This window comes from Vipera berus (genome assembly GCF_964194415.1).
Source record: "Vipera berus genome assembly, chromosome: Z".
In the NCBI taxonomy this organism is placed as follows: domain Eukaryota; kingdom Metazoa; phylum Chordata; class Lepidosauria; order Squamata; family Viperidae; genus Vipera; species Vipera berus.
The window spans coordinates 26,481,993-26,493,813 of record NC_138205.1 but is presented as its reverse complement, the minus strand read 5'-3'; the positions used below and the strand labels follow the sequence as shown (position 1 = coordinate 26,493,813).

The window sequence follows — 11,821 nt, the reverse complement described above, 5'->3', positions numbered from 1 at the left end:
ATCTGTAAATAAAACAAACAAAAAAATAATAAGTCAGTTGTTATCAGTAGTGGCACAAAGTATTAGAATTATAGGTAAAATCCTTTATATGTAGCTTTAAAAAAAGTTGTTTCAGAAGACAAAACTCTGAATAAATAAACAAGCAAATAAATAAGAGTACCAAATTAATAAATAGAACTCATATTTTTATTGTATTATGGTTATTGATCAAAGGTTTCCCCTCCTCTGGAAACTTCAACATATTTGTATAATAGGAAAATATGCTGATTAAATCAAATTTCTATTTAATAAGCTTATTTAGATGTTACCATATGCCTTTTCCTTTCTTACAGGAATTATTTAATAGTCAGTTGCTGCTAATGAATTCATAGACACTGCTAAGTTTTCTGAAGAATGACCAAAACATTTATTACACTTTAAACAGAAAATAGTGATAAGCAACTAGAAAATAAGCTATGGGTAAAGTAACTATCAACTCTTTATTTTATATTGAGTTATAGTATATATTACAAAGAAGACTTCTATTTTAATATAGTTTTCAACAAAAGAAGTGCTTCCTTGGGAATTCAATATGGATATAGAAAGGGAAATTACAAAATCCAATGGGAATTTACTGTTCATGGGAGAGATTGTTATGCCATAATGAGTACAGCAAAAAATATCCTTTCGTTCCTTAATTTTTTGAAATGACAACAATATATTAACAATCTAGTGGACAGTTAAGAATAATTTACAATTCCTTGTTTCTGACTCAGAACATTAACCTTTTCTAAGTCATAGGGAACTATGACTCATTGATAATATAAATACCGGGTGAGGCATTTGAAATTATAAAGATGCCATAATTTTAAGCAGTCACAGTCACAGAAGAGAATTCCCAAACATTATAGAAAATAATATATAGGGATATATATCAAATTTTTATTTTGATCATAGAGCAACATAAAGTAGAAGTAAGAAAAAACCAATTTAATAATACCCCTGGAACTTAAAAGAGGTGAAAAGCAACTAAAAGTTAGAGTTCCTAACATAATACTATATAATTAAAGTTAAAATATACTGTATTTTTAAAATAGAATAAAAAATAAATTTTCAGTTTACTCATGCATAATACCCTTCCCTCCGCCCAGTACGCTCCCACAGAGAGGGCCTCCTCAGGGTGCCACCGGTCAGAGAATGCCGGCTGGTGACCCCCAGGGGGAGAGCATTCTCGATGGGTGCGCCAATCCTCTGGAACCGCTTACCAGCCGAAATCCGGATGGCCCCCGACCATCGCACCTTTCGGCGAGATTTAAAAACCTATCTATTCCAGCAAGCCGGCCTGGCCTGATAGATTTGGGGTTTTATTTGTAGATCTGGGGTTTTATTTGTTTTATTGTTGGTTTATTGTATACTTACTTTGCTCTGTATACCGCCCTGAGACCTCCGGGAGAAGGGCGGTATATAAAATGAATAAATAAATAAATAAATAAATAGATAAATAAATAAATAAATAAATAAATTTAGCAGTTTGCAACTTTTAATTTCTGCTAGGCTAAATCTAGCAACATTAAATGTAATAAACAGTTCCTTATCTAACTAAAGAAAAGACCAAAAATGGGGGTCCTCTCCCAAGATGGCTGCTGAATAGTAGGATTTTTTTTTCTGCTGACAGTCTGCTGATTTTGCTGCCAAAGTTGGTTCTTTTGCAGCATTGCTCCCCAGATTTAAATATGAGTGCTAAGGAATAACTCAGGACAACTTTTGGATGGCTGTGGACCCATCCAGGAAGGAGAATCTTGAAGACAGCAGTTCCCTGTAGGAGGAGCCAGAAAATCAGGGTTTTCTATCCATCTTTTCCTCTCAGCAGAATGTACTCTTAAGGAAATCTGGGTTTTAATTACACTCTTTGAAGCTTCTGTTTTGTTTGTGCTTTGTCTCTAAAAGTTAACTGGTTCATTGAATGCTGATTTATTTTAACCCTTGTTGGATTGTATCAGTTCTTTTGTCTCTTTTTTGTTTCTTTTCTTTTCTTTTGTTTTTCCTTTGATCTATTTGGCTTTCTATAAGGAAGTCATCTCAAGTTTCTGGGTAGTGAAAGTGCTTGAATTTGATTTACATTTATATATGACTTTCCCTACAGGTGTTTTGCATTTTATTAACTTGCAAAAAATGTGGTTTGTTTTTTTAAAAAAAAATCTTGGATCAAAATAACAAAAATATCCTCCCTATTTTTCTATTTATTTTTCTCACTGTGAGAAATATTACTTTAATGTTAATTGTTTTCTCTCTCTGAAGACTTTTTAAAAAATCTTTCATCACTAAGTTGCAAGAGAGCAACAGTGTATCAGTTTACAGACATGGAAACGTGGCTGGCATTTGAAAAAAGAACATTTGGTAACTTAAAATACCAAGGACAAAACATCTTTAAAAAGTTTGGCAAAATAAATATTCAGATGCAAGTAATCATAGATAAACCAGATTCACAAAAGGAATTTGATTTGAAAATAACAAGATTTGGTGAAGACTGAAAGATATATGGAGCTACAGAATTCCTATACAACAGCCTACCACTGATAAATTGGTTTACCCTAAGAAGATTGATGAAGACTGGGAAATGAATTTATCACATTTAACTGGACAACTTCATTTAGACTCTTTTGGGAAGATAGATCAAATTTGGAGAATCGATTTATTATATTTAATCAAACAGCAATTGATAAGAAATGGTATTAAAAACTAACATAAACATTTGGTCCAGGATGAATTAGTGTTAATTTTTGGGATAGATAAGAAGCTGTGATAAGCCTTTTATGAGTTTATGGAATAATAGTTTATTAACAAAGGGTTTTGAAATTTTACTCTTGTCTTTGTTGTTGCTGTTGGTCTACTTTTAACTATTTTGTCATATATGGTAGATAAATGACAGGTTAATAATTAGGAAATAGAATTAGAAATTTAAAAACTTTTGGGGACTACTTTGTAAGTGGTGGGAAATTAATATTCTTACAATATATTTATCAGTATTCAACTAGGGGAACAATATGTGCACATGTGTTTGTGTGTTTTTAATGCATATTTTTAATGTTTTATTTGTTTGTTCCTGTAAAAAGTAATTTTGTATTTTAATTTTATTTGAATAAAATAAAAAAATATGTTAAAAAGTCAAAAACATTCATTATGATCTGTAACACATAAAGGAGAATACAATTTTCTGAACTATATTGGTAATAAGAGCACTATGAAAAACATGTGTGATGGTCTTGATGGTATTAACATATGGACAGGTTCTCAGATACATGCTGTAAGTACTTTGATAAACTTCCATTAAGAATTTCAGAAGAAAAAACCATGCATTTCTTTTAAGAAATAACCTATAACCATTTATACATTTTCAGGATTCTGAAAATTCAACTGTATTGGAAATGCACATAGAGAATATACAATATATTTCCAGAGTATGGAAAGAATCTGTTTTCTTTTGAAGACAGCAATCTTCATAATCTTGAGCATTTTCTGTTTTGTTTCTCTACATCAGGGGTGTCAAACGGGCAGCCCATGGCCCTTATGTGTCATGGCGAAACCACGCCCACTCCATTTTCGGCAATGGAAAAAAAGTCACGATACGTTGTGACATGTCACGTGATGTTGCGAGTTTGACACCCCTACTCTATGTTATTAATTAAATATTTTTGTCAGATAAAGAAAAAATAGGGTGTTTTTTAAAAAAATAACTTGTTTAAGAACACAGTTTGCATTTACTGTGAAGATCTGTTTAGTACTTCCTGAATAAATGGATGCACATCTTTGTTTCTGAAATGTGAGGTTTCATTTTCCAAAGAACAGAAAGGTGCTAAAATTCATAATTAAGGATTGTGTTGCCAAAATATACTTTCCCTTTTCTCTCTCTATCTGTATATTGACGCACAAAAACAAATAGACATCTTTAATATATAAAAGGGACTTTATTAGGAGAAAGAGTCATGAACGTGTATATAAATTTGAATTTTTTGTAGAATTACAAAATAATTCAGAAGCATGATATCACAAAAAACTGCAAAAACTCAAATTTGTCCATGCCTCCTTCCTACCTTTACTTATGATGTGGTGTTATGAATGGATAAAGGAAAATATTCAATAATAAATTATAACCAAAGTCTAAAATAGGGTGGATCTAGTTCTACACACCCACTGTTGATATTGAAAAATAGATGGGCCAACATTTCACAATTTCAGCTAGAAAAATTCATATCAATAACAAAAAAAGGTGAACTATGAAAAGGGCTAATTTTCATATTGAGGACAGACAATTCTTAAAGGCATAGACCTGCATAGCTTTGTTGATAAGGATAACAAATTGATAAATAACTGACATATATGTTTTTTCAGTGCTTTCTTTACTTCATTGTTTCTCAGGCTGTAGACAAGTGGATTTATCATGGGTGTCAAAACAGCATAGAAGACAGAAAACACTTTATTAAGGTTCCTCAGTGTATTAGTATTGGGTAAGATATAGACAATTGTTATGGTGCCATAAAAGAGGGTAACCACAATAAGGTGAGAAGAACATGTAGAAAAAGCTTTTTGTCTACTACTGCTGGAGGTGATTTTCAGGACAGCAGTGATAATGCAACCATATGAAATTACAGTAAGCAAAAATGGAGGTACAGTAAACAAAAAGGAAATAAGATAAATTAGAATTTTAAGGAGATGGGTATCACTGCAAGACAATTCTATGAGTGGGAAGACATCACAAAAGAAATGATTAATTTCATTTGGCCCACAAAAATCTAAGTTGGACAGTATTGCCATTGTTGTAGAAATAGCCAAAAATCCACTAAGAAAAGAGCTGCCAACTAACTGTACACAGAATTTACAACTCATTTGGTTTGCATAATGTAAAGGGTGACAAATAGCTAAATACCGATCATATGACATTACAGATAAGAGATAACATTCAACAGCTCCTAGTGAGGCAAAGAAATAGTGTTGAATAAAACACAGTTGGAATGAAATGGATCTGTCCCCAGTTTGAAGACTGATCAAAGCTTTGGGAAGAACAGTAGAACTATAGAATGTCTCTATGCAGGAAAAATTTCCAAGAAAGAAATACATCGGTGTATGAAGATGTTTATCTTTTATAACAAGCACAACTATCAGAATATTCCCAGCCAAAGTTATCATATAGATTAAAAGAAAGAGAGAGAACAAAAGAAGTTGTAGCTCTTGGGGATTCCTGAATCCTGTAAGGATGAACTTGGTAACATTTGTTGACTTTTCTATACCAATTTTCTTTAGGAGTTGCATCTGTGGATAAAACATATTTACATACAGTGTGATATTAGTATGAAAGAAATATCTTAGAAATAGCACAGAATCATCTTTCACTGACCTAATCATTAATTATTATATTAGGTACAGATTCATATAAGGATGCAAATGAAGGTAAATACTGCAGAGAAACCAGATTTCTTTTTATTGGGACTAATGGATAAGCAATACAGCAGAAGGAATTGTGAAAATGCCAGAATTCACAGAAATGTCAAAACTGACACGTTTCATCAGATAAAAAAAATAACAAATACTTTTTCTAAAAGATTAGAACTATGAAAGATTAGATTTTTTTGCTGAATGAAAGAAAATGAAATTATTATTTATAGATTTGAAGGTTAAGAAAGGTGTGTATTAAATGAGGGATGAAGGGACTTCCATCTAAGAAGAAAGGAGTGTTATGTCTTGAAAGACAGTCAGAATTCATTTATTTATTTTTTAACTTTTTTTTTCTTCTTTTCTTCCTTCCTTCCTTCCTTCCTTCCTTCCTTCCTTCCTTCCTTCCTTCCTTCCTTTTTAACTTGTAGATTCTTTTCTACTCTATGAAAGAATTCTTAATAAATATTTTTAAAAAGATAAGTTCATAGCAATCACAGTAGATTAATTAATTATAATATCTGTATTGTAAGCTACTAAGTGTATAATGCAATACACTTGCCCTGAGAAAATATTATTTTTGTGTCATAATGTTTCATAATGAGTTGCTTTTTTTTGCTGCTTGTGTATTATTTCCTAGTTTTATAATTTCAGATTGTGTATTATTTCCTAGTTTTATAGTTTCAATTTTTTTTATCACTAGATCAACTTCATTGTTGAAAATACATTTCTTTTTTTTTAAAAAAAAAAAATCTTTATATCATATACAGTAGTTTCTTTGTTTCTTTGAACTCCAAGCTCAGAAATTGGGTGGTCTTTATTTTTAAATACCCCAGGAAGAGAGAACCAAGATCTGGCTGCTTCCCAGTCTTTTTGACTCCATTCTATTATAAAACTGTATTCCTTAGTCAGTGAAGGATTTAAATCTTATTTGACTTGCTAAATAATCCCTATATGTTATCAATTATATTACAAAAACTTTAAAGCAGTATTTATTAGGTTACAACATCTGTTTAAATTCACATTGATTTTTAGCTAAGGTCCTTTCTACAGTTTCATTTAGCAAATATTAACAATTTACTTCTTTAAAACTTAATAAACCTGATAAGATTTTTTTTAAAAAAATTGATTGAGTGATTAATTGTCTTACCTTGTTTGTTGGTTCTATTCTACAATTTTGCATTTTGGAAAAAAATCCCTGTAATATTTTGATCTTATGATATACATCAAAAAAGTACATCTTGCAACATCATGTAGAATATAACTTAGTCATTTCTACAAATTCACTTTGAAATATATACATATCCAATGGGCTACACTACATTTAAATATATTCACTGAAATAGTGCAGTCTTTTATACTCCAGCTGTTTTACGGTCACTTTTCTTACACACAGGTTTGATTTAAAACTACTATATGCAATGGCACCAGTTATCACAAAGGATGAAATGTAGGGTGTGGGGAAGAAATCCCATTGGACCTAAGCAAAGTCTAATTAATAAAGGAAGAGGAAAGAAAAGTTAATGATGAAACTTAGACAAATTAAATATATATTAACTAAGGGGAATATGATCTAGGGTAGGGTTCCCCAGGTAGTCAGATGGGATGATCCACTATTGTCATTATTGTTATTATTCTTATTCATTGTGCTACTAATTAAAGAAGTATTTATTGAATTATTTTAGTATCATAAATGTTTGGGGGTGTCAATAAATAATCTGAAACTTTATGAAGGGATCAATGAGCTGAAGAGTTTGGGAAATACTGATCTAGAATGGGCAATAATTTTTCCCTCTAGGTCTGCACATTTAAAAAAAAAAATATTTTAAAGAATTTACCGGAGATGGGTGGCCAATAAATGTAAGTAAGAAAGCAGATGATAGATGACAGACAGACAGACAGACAAAATGGAGGGCTATATTGATGATCACTTTTTGGAGTGATGGAAAGTAATAGCTGAATTTAATGTAGTAAAACATTTAAAATTAGTTTACTATTATCCTGTAATAATAAATAATAAAATTTTGCCAGTACATCAAAACCAAAAAGTACAAGACAGGGCTTGATTGTTTTTCTTCTGGTGCCTTCTCCCATACCAGTAGCCCAAAACTATTCAATGTCACCTGTATTGCTTTATTGGTGTGAATCAGAACAGCCATAGATTACATAGATACAAACACTTCAACAAAATATATTTGAAGTTTGTGGTATGGTCTGTAGGAATCTCATTGGTATGCCCATTCTACTGAACTATTTTATTAATTCATTTTCAACAACTGTAGTTGCATATGTATTGACCTTTTATCTTTATTATTTTCTTTTGTTAACTTTGGTAAAGCATCATCTGGGTTCATAACAGTTTTAGAAAATGGATAAAAGGAAAAAAAAAATATTTCCATAATGCCCTGGTCCACATTTTTTGTGTGTGTTTGACATATCAGTAATTTGGACAGGATTTATCATGAGGTTTCTCATCTTTAATTATTCCTGACTTTAAAATATTTGTTTTAAACAACTACTTGTCCTGAATGATATGAAAACTAGTTTCAGTATGAGTTTCAATAAATTTGCTTTGAAACTTTGTGAAACAATCACTTTTGTTTCAACCAGAGCTGAGGTATCTGTTGACACAGAACCACAGTTTTCTTTGCCAAAACAAATAACTTCTCCTTCTCATCACTATCATCCTATAATTCACAAAGGAAGAGATTTTTTAAAAAACAACAACAATATGCCCTCCTTACAGTCTTTTTATGAGGTTAGTTCCAAGGAACAATAAAACTGTTTCAGATGGCAAGATTTTCAAGTAATGCCTCTTGACTCTTATTCTTCTTTCTTCCATTCTTATAATTGACTTTTGTTGTGAGAACTAAAGTATCTCTACTCTGCTCCTCATTATCATCTTCTCAACATACAGTAGTTTTTGTTTTAGTGTCTTCATAGAATTTTGAATACATGACAAGACAGCAAAGCCATGGTGGTCCTGAAGTTCCTCTATTATTATTATTATTATTATTATTATTATTTTGCTTTTTGAGTTAGCCTGTGAGGTAGGCTAGGCTAAGAGGAAATGGCTAGTACTAAGTTACCAAATAAGCTTCAGAGCTGAATTAAATATTATGAAGACATATGTGGTTTTACTGGAGATAAAATGGTAAGACTAGGAAAACTGGACTCATTTTTATTGATTTTACAAATATTAATATAGCACATTTTATTTGAGAAAATCTCAAAGAGATGAGAGAACAATACTACAAGCAGTTATGAAAAATTAAGACTCCTAAGCTATCTGTTTTCAAATGGATCCTGCAGAAAACTACTATATCAATCAATGCACAAATTAGCAAGTAAGCAACAATCCTTTTAAAAAATAGAGTAAACCTTGCTAGATAAAGAAGAATGGGGTTGACTTTTCATTTATGCTAATTTACCAAGCATAATCTTAAAGGAAAATTTCTTCAAACTTATCAGGGTTAGGGTCTTATAAATGTCTATATAGATGTTTATTGTCACCTGACAATATAAAGGTCCTCATTACTTATTAGGAGGACCACCTCTTACTGATTATCTGATCAGAATTGGCAGAAGAAACACATTAAGGGTTCTATCAGGAATTGTTTTCCAGTGGGACTGAGGAAGTGAGTCTTTTCATGACTTGAAGTATGCCCTCTGGAACACTATTTTCCCAAAGATTAGATTGTCCTTTACCATGCTTGCTTTTTGCAAGGACCCAAAAATGTGGATGAGTGCTCAAATGTGAAGTTTGGATTGTCAGTTAGAGCCCATGAGATGATTATGTTAATCATAATTTGATTAATCATATTTTGTGGCGACAATTATGCATTTATTTTTGTTGTTGGTTTTGTTTCACCTTCTCTTAGCTGCTCAAAGTCACAATATGTGTGGCTGTACCAATTAAATTGGTTTGCTTCATTATATAGGCTACACATAATTAAGGATTGAAAGTCCCTCTGTAAGAGACATGGGTAATTTAAAACTGTTTAAATAAATAAAACAAGTGCTTTTTAATAGTTAATGTTAAATTATTCCAGGCTGCAATCTCAACACATTCGCAGTGTAAAGCACTGTTAAGCAGTTAAGAACCTTTATAAGGTCTTATCTTGCGGCAATAAGGACGGCGAAGTCTAACTACTTTGCCGCCCTTATCGCATCCACAGATAATCGCCCGGCCGCCCTGTTTAGGGTGACCCGCTCCCTCCTTAACCAGGAGGTGGGAGAGGATCCCTTGCAGGGACGACCCGAGGAGTTTAGTCATCATCTGGCGGACAAAATCGCTCGGATCCGGACCGGCCTGGACTCTGACTGGGCAGAGTCTGATGTGGAGGAATCAGGCGGTCTTGAGCACGTTATCTGGACTGAGTTTGACCCTGTTTCCCCTGATGATGTGGACAGGATCATGGGGAGACTGAGCACCACCACCTGTTTGTTGGATCCGTGCCCCTCCTGGCTAGCTTATGCGGCTCGGGAGGGAACACGAGGCTGGTTCCATGCAGTAATAACTGCTTCTTTGAAGGAGGGTGTCTTCCCTGCCGCCTTGAAGGAGGCGGTGGTGAGACCCCTTCTCAAGAAGCCTGCTTTGGACCCGGCTGCTTTAGACAACTACCGTCCAGTCTCCAACCTTCGCTTTCTGGCGAATGTTGTTGAGAGTGTGGTGGCGCATCAGCTCCCTCTGTTCCTGGAGGAAACTGATTATCCGGACCCATACCAATCGGGTTTCAGGCCCGGACACAGCACGGAGATGGCATTGGTCGTGCTGGTGAATGATCTCTGGAGGGCAAGGGACAGGGGTTGCTCCTCTGTCCTGGTCCTATTAGATCTCTCAGCGGCTTTCGATACCATCGACCATGGTATCCTGCTGCGGCGTCTCAGGGGGTTGGGAGTGGGAGGCACCGTTTTACGGTGGTTCTCCTCCTACCTCCAGGGCCGCTCGCAGTCGGTGTTGACGGGAGGGCAGAGATCCGCCCCGAGGCCTCTCATTTGTGGAGTCCCTCAGGGGTCGGTTCTCTCGCCTCTCCTGTTCAACATCTATATGAAGCCGCTGGGCGAGATCATTCGTGGTTTCGGGGTGGGGTATCACCAGTACGCTGATGATACCCAACTTTTTCTTTCCACCCCGAACCAACCCAGTGATGGCCTCTCCGTGATGTCCCGGTGCCTGGAGGCGGTTCAGGTCTGGATGGGGAGAAATAGGCTTCATCTCAATCCCGCCAAGACTGAGTGGCTGTGCATATCGGCATCTCGGGTTAACCAAGTTATTCCACCTCTAACGATGGGGGGTGAGGTGTTACCCCCCGTTGATAGGGCTCACAACTTGGGCGTCCTCCTGGATTCACGGCTCAATTTTGAAGATCACATAGGAGCCGTGACCAGGGGGGCTTTTGCACAGGTTCGCCTGGTGCGCCAGTTGCGTCCCTATCTGGACCGAGATGCCCTACGCACAGTTACTCATGCGCTTGTGACCTCCCGTTTGGACTACTGTAACGCTCTCTACATGGGGCTGCCCTTGAAGACCACTCGGAGGCTTCAACTGGTGCAGAATGCGGCCGCGCGAGTTGTAATGGGGGTCTCCCGATACTCCCATGTAACACCTCTACTCCGCGAGCTGCATTGGCTTCCGGTTGCCCTCTGGGTGAAATTCAAGGTGCTGGTTATCACCTATAAAGCCCTACATGGCCTGGGTCCGGGGTATTTGGGGGAACACCTGCTGCCGGCATCAAACACCCTTCGCCCAGTGCGCTCCCACAGGGAGGGTCTGCTCAGGGTCCCGCCGGTAAGAGATTGCCGGCGGGTGACACCCAGGGATAGGGCCTTCTCAGTGGGGGCGCCTGCCCTCTGGAACCAGCTGCCGGTGGAGCTGAGGACTGCCCCCGACCTCTGATCATTCCACCGGGGCCTGAAGACCTGGCTCTTTGAGCTCTCGGGCCCAGGCTGAGGAGACATTCATTTTAATTGGGGTTTTTAATAGTACAGGGTTGATTTAATATTTTTTAAATTGGGTTTTAACTTTTGTATGGTTGATTTTTAACTCCCTGTAAACCGCCCTGAGTCCTCAGGGAAAGGGCGGTATATAAATGCAATAAAATAAAATAAAATAAATAAATAAATAAATAAATTCACTTTAAATCACTATATTTAGCATCTTATCATACATACTGTAACACTGTTTTTGGGCTATTTAAAAATATTTGCCATTGCTTTGCTGGTCACTGAATAATGGCTGAAAACAACTGTATCATCCAAACTTAACGTCAGACTTTGAAGAATCTAGGAATGAATTTTTCAGATATAATCAATTTTATGATAATTTAGCAGAATTCTGATAAGAAAAGAATTGTATTAACAGTTAAGTTAATTGTTCATTAACTTTTAGAATGATGGATTTCAATTAGATAGA

At 35.4% G+C, this 11,821-nt stretch overlaps 1 protein-coding gene across 1 annotated transcript; it reads right to left on the bottom strand.

Annotated features, from left to right (window-relative positions):
- Window positions 1-4,263: 4,263 nt before the first annotated feature.
- Window positions 4,264-5,301, bottom strand: LOC308678850 (olfactory receptor 2AP1-like; the record flags this gene model as incomplete). The annotated part of the gene is made up of 1 exon (XM_081346085.1): window positions 4,264-5,301. One exon carries the CDS (start codon window positions 5,299-5,301, stop codon window positions 4,264-4,266), a length of 1,038 nt encoding a protein of 345 aa, XP_081202211.1.
- Between the last annotated feature and the right edge of the window lie 6,520 nt (window positions 5,302-11,821).